Below are 16,514 nucleotides of genomic sequence, written 5' to 3' on the forward strand. Positions count from 1 at the left end.
ACCTCAAACAGTCACACTCCAAACTCCACTATGGCCAAGACCAAAGAGCTGTCAAAGGACACCAGAAACAAAATTGTAGACCTGCACCAGGCTAGGAAGACTGAATCTGCAATAGGTAAGCAGCTTGGTTTGAAGAAATCAACTGTGGGAGCAATTATTAGGAAATGGAAGACATACAAGACCACTGATAATCTCCCTCGATCTGGGGCTCCACGCAAGATCTCACCACGTGGGGTCAAAATGATCACAAGAACGGTGAGCAAAAATCCCAGAACCACACGGGGGGACCTAGTGAATGACCTGCAGAGAGCTGGGACCAAAGTAACAAAGCCTACCATCAGTAACACACTACGCCGCCAGGGACTCAAATCCTGCAGTGCCAGACGTGTCCCCCTGCTTAAGCCAGTACATGTCCAGGCCCGTCTGAAGTTTGCTAGAGTGCATTTGGATGATCCAGAAGAGGATTGGGAGAATGTCATATGGTCAGATGAAACCAAAATATAACTTTTTGGTAAAAACTCAACTCGTCGTGTTTGGAGGACAAAGAATGCTGAGTTGCATCCAAAGAACACCATACCTACTGTGAAGCATGGGGGTGGAAACATCATGCTTTGGGGCTGTTTTTCTGCAAAGGGACCAGGACGACTGATCCGTGTAAAGGAAAGAATGAATGGGGCCATGTATCGTGAAATTTTGAGTGAAAACCTCCTTCCATCAGCAAGGGCATTGAAGGTGAAACGTGGCTGGGTCTTTCAGCATGACAATGATCCCAAACACACCGCCCGGGCAACGAAGGAGTGGCTTCGTAAGAAGCATTTCAAGGTCCTGGAGTGGCCTAGCCAGTCTCCAGATCTCAACCCAATAGAAAATCTTAGGAGGGAGTTGAAAGTCCGTGTTGCTCAGCGACAGCCCCAAAACATCACTGCTCTAGAGGAGATCTGCATGGAGGAATGGGCCAAAATACCAGCAACAGTGTGTGAAAACCTTGTGAAGACTTACAGAAAACATTTGACCTGTGTCATTGCCAACAAAGGGTATATAACAAAGTATTGAGAAACTTTTGTTATTGACCAAATACTTATTTTCCACCATAATTTGCAAATAAATTCATTAAAAATCCTACAATGTGATTTTCTGGAGAAAAAAAATCTCATTTTGTCTGTCATAGTTGACGTGTACCTATGATGAAAATTACAGGCCTCTCTCATCTTTTTAAGTGGGAGAACTTGCACAATTGGTGGCTGACTAAACACTTTTTTTCCCCACTGTATAGAAGGAGGGAAGTGAAGAGCGGGTTTGTGACAAAGTAGTAGTGGGTCCGAGATTCAAACCCATGCGGTCAAGAGCATAATGTGTTGATGGTCAAAAAATATGGGGGATGTTTTAATTATATTGAATCCTTCAAGTAGTGCTGAGCGATTAGTGCTTTTTGAGGTCGGTTCAGTTTCGGTTAGATTATTACAAAATGACCACAGTTTTCGATTTTGGTTTAGAATATGTTTTTAAACATGATTTTAGAGCTTTTTAATGACAATTCCGAAGTCAAAAATAGTGAACATTCAATTGCCAAAACATTGAAAATATTCCTTAAAGTTATCATCTCGTCTCAGCTCAGGCAGTAGCCAAACAGACAGACAACATTAGATCTGTGCTCCCCATACTGTACTTTCATTAGTCATCATATTTACCTAGGCTAGCCTGCCTAAGCATGCTGCAGAGTTTTGACAATCATTTGACTTGTTCTTCAAAGTATACTGAACAAAAACATAAATGTAACATGCAACAATTTCAACAATTTTAATGAGTTACAGTTCATATAAGGAAATCAGTACATTAAAAAAATTAATTACGCCCTAATCTATGGATTTCACATGACTGGGCAGGGGCGCTGCCATGCGTGAGCCTGGGAGGGCATAGGCCCACCCACTTGGGAGCTAGGCCCACCTACTGGGGAGCCAAGACCAGCCAATCAGAATAGCCTTTTTCCCACAAAAGGGAAAAAGTCTTTATTACAGACAGAAATACTCCTCAGTTTCATCAGCTGTCTGGGTGGCTGGTCTCAGATGATCCCGCAGGTGAAGAAGCCGGATGTGGAGGTCCGGGGCTGGCGTGGTTACACATGGTCTGCGGTTGTGAGGCCGGTTGGACTTACTGCCATATTCTCTAAAATGACGTTGGTATAGAAATTAATTTTCAAATCTCTGGCAACAGCTCTGGTGGACATTCCTGCAGTCAGCATGCCAATTGCACGCTCCCTCAAAACTTGAGACATCTGTGGAATTGTGTTCTGTGACAAAAGCTCATTTTAGAGTGGCCTTTTATTGTCCCCAGCACAAGGTGCACCTGTGTAATGATCATGCTGTTTAATCAGCTTCTTGATATACCACACATGTCAGGTGGATGGATTATGTTGGCAAAGGAGAAATTCTCACTAATAGGAATGTAAACAAATGTGTTCGCTGTTGGCGGTAGGTGCACTTGATTCAGCAACCACATTGGGGGTGTCTTGCTAATTGCCTATAATTTCCACCTGTTGTCTATTCCATTTGCACAACAGCATGTGAAATGTATTGTCAATCAGTGTTGCTTCCGAAGTGGACAGTTTGATTTCACAGAAGTGTGATTGACTTGGAGTTACATTGTGTTGTTTAAGTGTTCCCTTAATTTGTTTGAGCAGTGTATATATTATGCTCACTTAGCTGTGCCTCACAAGTAGTACAACAGATTATCTATTACCAGTGTGATCATATACAGTACCACATTTATTAAAATATAATTTCAAAATGCAATGAAAAACAATATTGCTACAGAAACCTCAATGCTACAGAACTGTTTTTAATTGATTAATGTTGCATAGGCTTGCATTTTGACTCAGAAAGTGATCTTGTATCAGAAAAGGTTGGTGACCACTGGCCTAGAGGGAGTTTCCATATACCAGCCATTCCCTTTCAAATCCTTGAAGGATACACACTTTGGGAGAAAGGAGAGATTATTGGGATGCAACCTGTGTGTGTGTGAAGGGGGCGGGTTCTGAAGCAAAGCTGACCTTTGCGATGAGGTCAATGAGGGGCGTGGCTCCCAGCTCCTCTATGTGCTGCTCGTTGAGACAGGACAGGTAGTAGAACTGGGTCTTCTTCTCGGCGTCGCTGCTGGAGTTGAACGTGCCGTTCTCTAAAGAAGGAGAGAAAAAGAGTGGGAGGGAGAAGAGGAGAAGATGAATGAGGAGGTGAACAGAGGCTAATGTGATTGTGTGAGGCAGAGACAAGACCTGTCATTTCCTTCAATATACACTGTCAAAAAAATCTAGTTGATTAAATTATTCATTATTTAGTAACTGGTTCCACAGCCTTGTTAAGTACTAAACGTTTCAGTCAAAGTGATACCTGAACTTAAAATGTTTAGTTGGCCCAAACTTAGCTCCAACTTGAGAAAACTTCGGCAAAAATGTGCACAGTGCTTTTAAAATACAATGTTTTCAATATACATATTTGCCATACACTATATATGCAAAGGTATGTGGACACTCCTTTAAATGAGTGGATTCGGCTATTTTAGCCACATCCGCTGCTGACAGGTGTATAAAATCGAGCACACAGCCATGCAATCTCCATAGATAAACATTTTCAGTAGAATGGCCCGTACTGAAGAGCTCAGTGACTTTCAATGTGGCACCGTCATAGGATGCCACCATTCCAACAAGTCAGTTAGTCAAGTTTCTGCCCTGCTAGAGCTGCCCTGGTCAACTGTAAGTGCTGTTATTTGAAGTGAAAACTTCTAGGAACAACATGGCTCAGCCGCGAAGTGGTAGGCTACATAAGCTCACAGAACGGGCCTACCGAGTGCTCAAGCGCGTAAAAATCGTCTGTCCTCGGTTGCAACACTCACTACCGAGTTCCAAACTGCCTCTGGAAGCAACGTCAGTACAAGAACTGCTCGTCAGGAGCTTCATGAAATGGGTTTCCATGGACGAGCAGCCGCACACAAGCCTAAGATCACCATGTGTAATGCCAAGCGTCGGCTGGATTGGTGTAAAGCCATTGGACTCTGGAGCAGTGGAAACCATCTTCACCATCTGGCAATCCAACGGACGAATCTGGGTTTGGCGGATGCCAGGAGAACACTACCTGCCAGAAGGCATACTGCCAACTGTAAAGTTTGGTGTAGGAGGAATAATGGTCTGGGGCTGTTTTTCATGGTTCGGGCTAGGCCCATTAGTTCCAGTGAAGAGACATCTTAACCAGTGGAGGCTCCTCAGAGGAGGAAGGGGAGGACCATCCTCCTCAGTGAATTTCATAGAAATGTAAATTGTAAAACATTTTTAAAAAGTTTCCTTTTTAGATAAAACTATAGACATCAGAGCTCTTGCAGCATGAACTGACATATTATCCACCCAATCAAATCAGATAATTAATCTAGTACTGAAAGCATAAGCTACAGCTAGCTAGCACTGCAGTGTATACAATGTGGTGAGTAGTTGACTCAAAGAGAGAGAGAAAGACTATAGTTGAACAGTTTTGAACAAATTAATTTCTTCCAAAATGAAGGAGAAGCAAGAGAGAAATAGAGAGAGAGAGTGTCATTTTTTCCCACTTTCAGCTTCACTTACTAAGCTTGCAAATGCAGCTAGCTAGTTTAGCCTAGTCAAACACCCTGCTCAAACAGAGGGATGCTATGTTAGCTAGCTGGCTATGACTTTCCAACACAACACTGGAACTCTTCCAAGTCAAGGTAAGCTTTTGGTATTACTAATTTATTGCCACCGGGGCCCGCCGGTGTAAATGCTTACTGACTGTACACAGTAACGTTACAGCATGATTGTAGCAGGTTTACTAACGTGTTAGTTCTATTAGCTATGCTGACTATGACGTTACTTTAGCTAATATGGTGACAACGATGTAGGCTGTGTGTAGCGGATTGGCTTGGAAAGGTTTTTTCACCTGGTCACATACAGCTGATGTGTTGTGCATTGAAGTCCACAAGCGAAGGGAAGAGGTGAGAGGAGCAGAGATGCGAGAAGGAATACAACGCGGCTGCTCTGAAAGTGAACGGTCTGTCACCTCAAATTTGTCTCTCGACCCGTGTGCACCTACGTTGTAATCTTTCATTCATAGGCTAGGTTGTGGCAACCTCATGATGGGTATAGGGAAAATTAGAGTATCATGTAGTAGCCTAAACCTATCGCTGTTACATTGAACTGGGTGAAAGGAATATGAATGAGAGTCATCCAATATGCTGTAATACAAATAAGGCCATGCTCATGAAAACAAATCCTCCTCCCTCATCTTAAACGGCACTGACCGCCACTGATCTTAACGCTACAGCATACAATGAAATTCTAGATGATTCTGTGCTTCCAACTTTGTGGCAACAGTTTGGGGAAGGCCCTTTCCTGTTTCAGCATGACAAAGTTCACACAGTGAAGTCCATACAGAAATGGTTTGTCGAGATGTGTGTGGAAGAACTTGACTGGCCTGCACAGAGCCCTGACCTCAACCCCATGGAACACCTTTGGGATGAATTGGAACGCAGACTGCGAGGAGCCAGGCCAAATCGCCCAACATCAGTGCCCGACCTCACTAATGATCTTGTGGCTGAATGGAAGCAAGTCTCCGCAGCAATGTTCCAACATCTAGTGGAAAGCCTTCCCAGAAGAGTAGAGGCTATTATAGCAGCAAAGGGGAGACCAACTCCATATTAATGCCCATGATTTTGGAATGAGGTGTCCATATACTTTTGTTCATGTAGTGTATGTTGTCATACCAGATGACATTGTGCATGCTCATTTATACAATAATATAAATGAGCAATATTCAACATGTCCTTATCTGGGATTTTAACTAACAACCTCTTGGTTCAAAGCATTCCGATCTTCCTGCTATGCCACCATGTCTATGTCAGTTATCAGTTAATCTGACTATTCTCTCTTAATTGATTTGATTTACTTATTTACTTGTTTTAGTTACTCCTTTATCACTATGATAAATGAAATCATTTTTCTTGAGTGTACTTTTAACAGAGCTGAGATTTACTTTGAAGTGTAAAGTGTAGGAATTCAGGTGAAAAAAGTCATAGACACAGTAATAATGGCGCAGCAGGAAGATTGGAATGCTGAGAACCAAGACGTTGTGAGTTCCAATCCCAGGTGAGGCCATGTTGAATAATAATTACTTTATACATGATCATACTCAATGTATGATCATTTGTATGTCAACGTGTGCCAAATATTGTATGTTAAAATCACTATAAAAATGTTTGCCTAAGTTTTCTCAAGTTGGAGCTAAATTTGGGGCAACTAAAAATGTTAAGTTCAGGTAACACTGACCGAAAAGTTAGGTAAACTAAAAAAGGCTGTGGAACCAGTTAGTAAATAATAGTTAGTTAAATCAACTACATTGTTTTTTTACAGTGCAAGTGAATTATCATGACAGGAGATGAGGACAGGTTTGCAGCAAATAACAGGACGTCATGGACGGTTGAACCATGGCTGACTGTTCTGACAGTTAGGGAGCTGGGGGATTGGACCGTGACCGCTGCGGGCCAGAATGGACACACACACACACACACATACATAGACACACACACACACACGTGACTCGTTTCAGGAAACTAGGTGTATGTCGCGCGTCACTACTCCACAGGAGAGGCATTTGAACGTAATTATTCTTTTTTTAATCAAAATTCGTTTTTTGGCAGAAATTCCTTCTGGAACATGTCAACTTTCATGTGCCTTAATAACAAACTTGTTTGCCATCTGTAAATACGAAGAGAAAAAAAATTACGAGCCCAGTTGGTTTAGCCACGGAAAAAGACAGGAACCTTCCCGCTAGCCATGATTGGCTGAGATAATGGCTGGGCTGGACATGCCGAGAGATTAGTTCGGATTGGTCTGCCATGTAACAAGCTTCTGTCTATAACGTGAGCTGCTCAGTATGTGTAGGTAATCCTTTCATACACAGCTTTTTTGAAAGATATCATGAAGTGATATCACTTTCTGTAGGACCGAGTTTTTAAATCAGTGATGGAGAAAATTGAGGCATTTGATTGCAAATATGCGGAAGAAGTCAAAAAGAGAACACACAGAAGGCTGTTGTATAAAACACCTTTCTCCTGATTACATCTTCAAACTAAGGGCAACCATGGCATCCATGACAGAGAGGAAGAAGCGTTCATCCATGTATTCGGGTAAGCGAGTCTAGCTAGCTACATTTTCAAATATTATAAGTTTCTAATTTAGTCAGAAAGTCATTTTAATTGCAAGTTAACGCGTACTGTTAGCTACCTAGCTTACGTTAGCTAGCTGGCTGGCTGGCTCGCAGTTAACGTTACGTGTATGATCTGTGTAGTAATATTATTTGTATCTCAAATCCATTTGCATTGTTAGTTATAGCCTAATGTTAGCTAGCTAGCTAGCATTGAACCTAGTTGGTTAGCTTTAGCTACCTGTAGATTCATTCAGGGTAGTAACGTTAGGGAGTTGGGATTATGGTTCATTGTTTAGCTAGCTAGCTAGATACATATCTAAACAAAAGACTCCACTATGCAAGTAACCATTTCAGTGTACCGTTTACACCTTCTGTATCCTGTGCATGCGACAAACAAACTTTGATTTTATTTGATATAGTGTGTGTTTACCAGAGATGGTCAATTGAAGAACAACATGACCTGCACCAAAGTCAAATTAGGATATAACATTAGGCCATCGAGACAGTATCCAAGTTCTAAAATGCTCTGGTAGAATGCCCTGCTTTTATTTTGTCACACTCACAACCATAAGCTATTTTCTGTAATTAGCTCACCATTAACTTGTAAATAATGATCTTGTTGTGAGTTTATTTTCCTGTAATAATGATTACAAATTAGCTAAAGTTAACACGTTGTCAGCTATATGATATGGTCATTATTTGAACTGGCAAACCAGCTAACTTAACATTAGCTAGCTAGCGAACAAGCTAGAAATGCACCAAAAGTTTGTTTAGAAAGTTGCTTTTAGTTGCCTGGTTTGCTAGATTGACATATACTAAATTCATTTTTAAACAGATGGGTTTATTGGTGTTAAAATACATCAGTTACGCTATTTTGGACCACCAGGCTGCTGATGTCATGCAGCCTGTTGTTTTTGGGTTTATACCTTTTCATAACGCCAACGACAAGTTTGATGTCGAACGACAATAGAATGTTCACTGCGACAACTGTATGCAGACATGTCAATAGACGTAGTATACACCAGCCTTTAGACTTGAAATCTTTGCTTGTTTAGTACACTACTGTACTCACTCTGTTTAGCACATTGCCTCACATGTGAATTCTTAAAGAGATGGGTGCGGCTAAAGCTTAAGAGGGTGTGAATGATGCTGAATGTGTGTAGACAAAGAAGAGCTCTCCAGAAGGTGTGCCAAAACATTCAAGGGTCATTTTTTCAAAAGTGGGTATACAAGATTATCAACTTTCAAAGCAGAATTACTTTCCCATTGTTCCTCAACTGTAGTATATGATATACCATTTTCTAGCTCTGAGTCTCTACTTTTATTCAATGTAAAATTTCAAATGTTGCTACATAAGACCGAATCGAGCCGGTCGGTCACATATACAGTGGGGGAAAAAAGAAATTAGTCAGCCACCAATTGTGCAAGTTCTCCCACTTAAAAAGATGAGAGAGGCCTGTTATTTTCATCATAGGTACACGTCAACTATGACAGACAAAATGAGAAAAAGATTTCCAGAAAATCACATTGTAGGATTTTTTATGAATTTATTTGCAAATTATGGTGGAAAATAAGTATTTGGTCAATAACAAAAGTTTCTCAATACTTTGTTATATACCCTTTGTTGGCAATGACACAGGTCAAACGTTTTCTGTAAGTCTTCACAAGGTTTTCACACACTGTTGCTGGTATTTTGGCCCATTCCTCCATGCAGATCTCCTCTAGAGCAGTGATGTTTTGGGGCCTGTCGCTGGGCAACACGGACTTTCAACTCCCTCCAAAGATTTTCTATGGGGTTGAGATCTGGAGACTGGCTAGGCCACTCCAGGACCTTGAAATGCTTCTTACGATGCCACTCCTTCGTTGCCCGGGCGGTGTGTTTGGGATCATTGTCATGCTGAAAGACCCAGCCACGTTTCATCTTCAATGCCCTTGCTGATGGAAGGAGGTTTTCACTCAAAATCTCACGATACATGGCCCCATTCATTCTTTCCTTTACACGGATCAGTCGTCCTGGTCCCTTTGCAGAAAAACAGCCCCAAAGCATGATGTTTCCACCCCCATGCTTCACAGTAGGTATGGTGTTCTTTGGATGCAACTCAGCATTCTTTGTCCTCCAAACACGACGAGTTGAGTTTTTACCAAAACCTATTTTGGTTTCATCTGACCATATGACATTCTCCCAATCCTCTTCTGGATCATCCAAATGCACTCTAGCAAACTTCAGACGGGCCTGGACATGTACTGGCTTAAGCAGGGGGACACGTCTGGCACTGCAGGATTTGAGTCCCTGGCGGCGTAGTGTGCTACTGATGGTAGGCTTTGTTACTTTGGTCCCAGCTCTCTGCAGGTCATTCACTAGGTCCCCCTGTGTGGTTCTGGGATTTTTGCTCACCGTTCTTGTGATCATTTTGACCCCACGGGGTGAGATCTTGCGTGGAGCCCCAGATCGAGTTAGATTATCAGTGGTCTTATATGTCTTCCATTTCCTAATAATTGCTCCCACAGTTGATTTCTTCAAACCAAGCTGCTTACCTATTGCAGATTCAGTCTTCCCAGCCTGGTGCAGGTCTACAATTTTGTTTCTGGTGTCCTTTGACAGCTCTTTGGTCTTGGCCATAGTGGAGTTTGGAGTGTGACTGTTTGAGGTTGTGGACAGGTGTCTTTTATACTGATAACAAGTTCAAACAGGTGCCATTAATACAGGTAACGAGTGGAGGACAGAGGAGCCTCTTAAAGAAGAAGTTACAGGTCTGTGAGAGCCAGACATCTTGCTTGTTTGTAGGTGACCAAATACTTATTTTCCACCATAATTTGCAAATAAATTCATTAAAAATCCTACAATGTGATTTTCAGGATCTTTTTTTCTCAATTTGTCTGTCATAGTTGACGTGTACCTATGATGATAATTACAGGCCTCTCTCATCTTTTTAAGTGGGAGAACTTGCACAATTGGTGGCTGACTAAATACTTTTTTCCCCCCACTGTACATATACACACACACACCATGGGGCCAAGACAAAAGCACCATGGGGGGGGCATGTTCACTGTCATCTTAGACAGGAGCCACATTCTGCTCAGATGACAGAACACAGACGGCAGAGCTCCTGTTCCAGAGGCAGTTAGAAACAGACGTATTCAGTGTCTATTTAGCTCCGATATCAATCAGCCTCTAACACCTACATTAAACTAAGTAAGCCTTTTCCGCCTGGCTGCCAAAGCTAGTGGACTAAAACGGAAATAAGCTTTCCAGTTTTATTCTGTTATCCTTGTTGATTTTGAAATGCACTGTATCTGACAAGTGTGGTTTAAAAGACTTGATGGAATGGTCTTGTGCCACACGCAAAAATGCAATTACTTGGTTTGCATCAGAAAGACTTCAACAACAAGACCCATCAACACACTATGGATTTTCCAACTGCTGGGGCATCATTTGTGTGTGTGTGTGTGTGTGTGTATGTGTTCCATCACACACTAAACAATGGTTCCTCAAGGGTTCTTTGGGAAGGGTGATGGTTCTATGTGAAACCATACTGACCCAAAGTACCCTTTGAGCCCTTCAATTGCTCTTTGCAATTTGAAAAAGGGTTATTTTCTCTTTTATTGATAATTAAAATGTAAGGGTGTCTGCTCATTAGAATATTTTGAGGCACGGTTTGCTCACTGCTCACAGTGAGTGAGTGTCATTCCAGTTTATCTAATCCAGGGGTGTCAAACTCATTTTAGCTCAGGGGCCACATGGAGGAAAATCTATTCCCAAGTGGGCCGGACCGGAAAAATCATGGTATATATAACTTAAAAACAACAACTTCAGATTGTTTTCTTTGTTTTAATACGATCAACATACAACATAAAGCTGGAGCCTGAGGACAGTGTGTCCAAAATAGTACAAGCACAACATCACTATTAATCATAAAACACGTCAAGTTTATTTGAAAATTCTAAAGAAAAAGAACACACAAACACACAATGCCTCAGTGATTAACAGAACTGTTTCACAGATCACAGAACTATATCAGGGTGTCATTTCTCAGGCAGAAATGTAGATAAAAATAATGAAATCCTGTTCCCCAAACAAGTGCAAGAACCACAGAGTCAAGAATAGGTTAAATATACAAATAAAATAAAATCAATTAAAAACAATAGCACATCAACATAAAAACATATAAACATAAATCTGAAAGCGTTGCTCAAACTCACGTAACAGTCCCGTTATTTTATCTTTGAACCGCTTCATGTCTGCCACATGTTGGGTCGCGCACACATTTTTCAGACAGGGGAAGTGAGCTGCATCACCACCGGCAAGTTGCGTCTCCCACAATGACAGCTTCAACTTGAAAGAACGTATGCTGTCATAATGCTGCGTGACAACTTTGTTGCGCCCTTGCAGCTGTTTGTTCAAGTTATTCAGGTGCTCTGTAACATCCACCATAAATGCAAGGTCCTGCATCCATTCTGCGGAATGAAATTCTAACACTGGTTTGCCCTTTTCTTCCATGAACTGTTCAATTTCTTCTCGTAAATCAAAGAAACGCCTCAGCACAGCACCTCGGCTTAACCATCTTACCTCAGTGTGGTATGGCAGGCCATAGATGTGGTCTTTCTCTCTGAGAAGGCTGTCAAACTGACGGTGATTCAGGCTTCTGGATCGGATGAAATTAACAGTTTGGATGACCACCTTCATGACGTTATCCATCTTTAATGACTTGCAACACAAAGCCTCCTGGTGCAAAATACAGTGAAAAGTCAAAAAATCACATCCTCCATTTGCAGATTGCACTTTCTCTCTGAACTTTGTCACAACGCCTGCTTTTTTCCCGATCATTGAGGGCGCACCATCTGTAGCCAGGCTGACAGCGCGGGACCAGTCCACTCCGACCCTGTCCAGCGCGCCGACGAGTGCGGTAAAAATATCAGCTGCTGTCTTTGTATCTGTCATCGGCACCAACTCCACGAACTCCTCGGTGACGGTCAATGTGTCATCAACTCCGCGGATGAAAATGGCCAGTTGTGCAACATCTGTAATGTCCGTGCTTTCATCAATTGCAACCGAAAACGCAATAAATGACTTTACTTTTTGCTTCAACTGGCTGTCCAAATCCACTGAAAGATCGGAAATCCTGTCTGCAACTGTGTTTCTTGTCAGGCTGATATTTGCAAAAGCCTGCCGCTTTTCAGGGCACACAATCTCCGCTGCCTTCATCATGCATGTTTTTACAAATTCACCCTCACTAAATGGTTTTGAAGCCACTGCGATTTCATTAGCAATGAGGTAGCTAGCTTTCACTGCAGCGTCACTGATGTCTCGGCTGTGAGTAAACACAGACTGCTGTTTCTTCAGACCCGCCAACAGTTCATTCACCTTCTCTCATCTCCGCTGTCCTTGAAAGTTGTCATATTTGTCGGCATGAAGACTCACATAGTGGCGATGAAGGTTATATTCTTTCAGCACTGCAACATGCTCTGAACACACCAAACATACAGCTTTCCCATTCAATTCCGTGAATAAATAGGATGACCATTTTTCTTGGAACACTCTGCACTCTGCGTCCACTTTTCTCTTTTTTGACAGAGACATATTGGGGCAATGAGGGTGCCAAAGCACATAATGTTAAAAGTAGAAGCCGTAATAAATATCGCGGGCAAAACAAAGTAGCTCATTGGCTGCACGTGCTTGACCTACTTGCTCTGCCCCGGTATAAACAGTTTGCTTGCTTAACACAATTGCTATTGCGCCATCACCCTGTACTTGCTTCCTGTCTCCCAGCGTCTGTCGAACCGAGATCGTTACAGAATGCAGACACCAATATTGGAAGCATCAGGAAGTTATTCTTATTATTATTATCGTTATTATTTTTTGTTGGTGACGTTGGGTCCGGGTGCCGCGGCTGAAGGAACCGGGGGTGCCTCAGCTGGCTCATCGGGCTTCCACGCCTTAGCTGGCTCGAGAGGTTTCCTTGCCTCGGTTGGCTCGGCAGGCTCCCATCCCACGTCATGCCTCAGCTGGCTCATCTGGCTCCCACGCCTCAGCCGGTTCATCAGGCTCACATCCCACGCCTCAGCCGGCTCGTCAGGTTTCCACGCCTCAGCCGGCTCGTCAGGTTTCCACGCCTCAGCCGGCTCGTCAGGTTTCCACGCCTCAGCCGGCTCGTCAGGTTTCCACGCCTCAGCCGGCTCGTCAGGCTTCCACTCCTCAGCCGACTTGTCAGGCATCCACGCCTCAGCCGGATCGTCAGGCTTCCACGCCGGCTGAGGCGTGGGATGTGAGCCTGATGAACCGGCTGAAATGTGATATCAGTTGTTGTTTTTTATACATTTGCAAAAATGTCTAAAAAACTGTTTTTGCTTTGTCATTATTGGGTATTGTGTGTAGATTGATAAGGGAAAACAACAATTTAATCCATTTTAGAATAAGGCTGTAATGTAACAAAATGTGGGAAAAGTCAAGGAGTTTGAATACTTTCTGAATGCACTGTATATGACTACGGCCAGTGACGGTGTCTTGTGAAAGACATATATGGTCAATTTAGAACGGTTGACTAAGTCAGTTGTTCTCAATTCTCTCCTCAGGGACCCCCAGCTGTTCCAGAGGTAGCACACCTGATTCAACATGTTAATAAACATAATAATAAACCCTATGGGATTTTAACAATATAACATGGCTATTAAACCAGAACAAAAACCCTGTATGGTTCTACAAAGAATCTTTGAGATTGAGAAATGTTCTTTATAGCACCATTCTCTATAACGGTTCTATAAAGAATCATAAAAAAGGGTTCTATATACCCCCCAAAAGTGTTTTAACCGTAGCGGAACCCTTTTTGGTGCCATATAGAACCTTTTTTAATGATTCTTTATAGCATCATACTGGTTCCATTTAGAACCTTAGGAGCATGGTTCTTTATAGAACCTTCAAAAAAAGTTTTCATATAGCACCATAAAGGGATCCGCTATGGTTACAAGCTAAATAACCCTTGTTTTGCACTATATAGAACCATTTGTTTTTAGTGTGCAGCATTCATCTGTATCAATGACAAAATAAACACGGAAGACCCAGAGAGAAGGAAAGGGAGAGAAAGAGCGAGAGAAAGATAGGGAGAAAGCGAAAGAGAGGGAGGGAGAGAAAGAGCGAGATGGGAGAGAGTCGGAGAGAGGGAGAACGAGACAGAGAGGCAGAGGACAAGGTAGAGAGAACGAGAAAGATGGGGATGAGAGATAGGAAGTTAGGGGTTTTAAGAAGCAAGCTTTAGAGTGCTACCCACAGGGGAAATGGCGATGTGAAACAAATAAGGAAAAACACGAGGAAAGGTGTTCGAACGAGAGGAGGAGATCGAATACAGAATGTGGTAGGAGAGTTTTTTAGTCACATGCTCCTCTCCATCTCCACAGCTGCATATCATCAATCGCTCTGAAGCACCGCTGTCATGGCAACGCACACACTGCTGAAATACGACCAGTCAACGCTGCAAAACAGATAAATGAATTATCGTACAGAAGCTATAACTCATGCCCTTCAAAAAAACGGAAGAACAAAAAAGGATGCTCTGCTCCATCTCACACTGATGGTTGGAGACTTAATTAAATGAAATGACTCAAAGCTGGAATATTCCGCTAGTAAATTAGCAGCAGCACACGCACCCAAGCACGCACGCATGCATGCACACACTTTACTGAGAGGACAACTCAAGTTACGTCCTAAATGGCACCCTATTCAAAAGTAGTGCACTAAATAGGGAATAGTCTGGCACTGCTTCCTGACTGTTGTTGATGAGGAGTAAATCTACACCACACAGTTCATTTAGTCCTGTTAGTTTTTTCTCTGTATGGTCGAACAAAAAGGCACCGCTGACAAGCTGCATCAAAACAAACTACTGGGAGGAAGCCATATCTCTCTTCTGAATCGCTAACACAATCACATTTGGACAAGCATAATATTGTTAAATGTATGGATACACACACATACACACAAGTACACACACTTTAAGCTTCAGTGGCTCTCCTGCTAGTAGGGCAGCTGAAGGGTAATGAACAGGGTCACAGTAACCTCTTGTACAGTGGAGGGAGGCTGGCATCCCAGTAGGGAATCGTTTGTATTCAACATTTGATGGAGCATGAATTTCTGCATGCTCCGTAGGCAGCAAGGTATTCATCAGAACTGCACTGTGAGTGGCCCCCAGTCCCAGGTCTGGGTTGCATCCCAAATGGCACTCTATTCCCTTTATAGTGCACAAGGGCCCTGGTAAAAAGCAGTGCACTATAAAGGGAATAGGGTGCCATTTGGGACACTTGCCCACTTAGCAAGACAAGCTGAATCAGCTGGCCTCAAAAACCACACAGTACTGTAGATGCTGACTAGCCTGGTCCAGTGGCGTAGGCAGAAATTGCAGTGTGGCTGGGCATGAGTAAAAGTGACTGGGCCAACATTTTCCAGTAAAAATACCCCAACATATTTAAGTGAAAATTAGTGCAATCACATTGCATCATTTAACACATACCACAGGATAAATGTGACCAAGAAACACCACAAATTTCCCTTGGGAAACAAGCCCATTATTAGGCCTATTGCCAAGTAGGCAGCGCAACTACACAAGTTACAACCGCTTACAACACCGCTGACAAAACAGATGGCCCCGTACTGGATGGCCTCCGTTTTGCAAGCTCAGACCCAACTTTGCTATTTTGTGATTATTTTGTCGTTTATTTTTACTCTATTTTCACGAAATGTATCCGCTATTATTTTTTTACAACCAACAGGAAATCTTGAACATCAGATCGGTAGTTACTTACCCCAATTCAGGCTTCTACTTCCACTCATCTGCCCTGGGCTCTCTCTATAATTCCAACCCAATTTTCGGTCTACCCAAGAGGAAATGCCGGCGTTACAGAGGCAAGAGAGGGGAGATCTTGGTGAGATTAAGGCGAAGGGAAAACCGCCCACCTCTTCGGATGACCTCTGATCGTGGACTCTTGGAACTGCAAAATTCTTTGCTTTTCAGAAACATGTCTCTCAGACAAGATACCCCCTATGGCTATCCAACTCGATGGATTCTCCATTCACCGGGAGGACAGGACAGTGGAGTCGGGGAAATTGAGGGGTGGACACGCACGACTCCAACACCATTATCAAGTTCACTGACGACACGACTGTGGTAGGCCTGATCACCGGCGACGGGAGGTGGTCTGTGACCTGGCAGTGTGGTGCCGGGACAACAACATCTCCCTCAACGTCAGCAAGACCAAGGAGCTGATCGTGGACTACAGGAAAAGAGGGGGGGAGGGGGGGGGGCACGCACCCATCCACATTGACGGGGC

The 16,514-nt window shown here is 42.9% G+C and overlaps 1 protein-coding gene across 2 annotated transcripts in view; it reads right to left on the reverse strand.

Moving 5' to 3' along the window:
* LOC311105860 (endothelin-converting enzyme 2-like) overlaps positions 1–16,514 on the reverse strand; it is a 76,866-nt gene that overhangs the window by 24,714 nt on the left and 35,638 nt on the right. For both annotated transcript variants that reach the window (XM_084148074.1, XM_084148075.1), the window contains exon 5: positions 3,047–3,171. In XM_084148074.1, coding sequence (XP_084004200.1) covers positions 3,047–3,171 — 125 coding nt within the window. The remainder of the gene's footprint in view (positions 1–3,046; positions 3,172–16,514) is intronic.

The sequence above is a fragment of the Coregonus lavaretus genome (assembly GCF_964263955.1).
Source record: "Coregonus lavaretus genome assembly, chromosome: 30".
Taxonomy (NCBI): Eukaryota; Metazoa; Chordata; class Actinopteri; order Salmoniformes; family Salmonidae; genus Coregonus; species Coregonus lavaretus.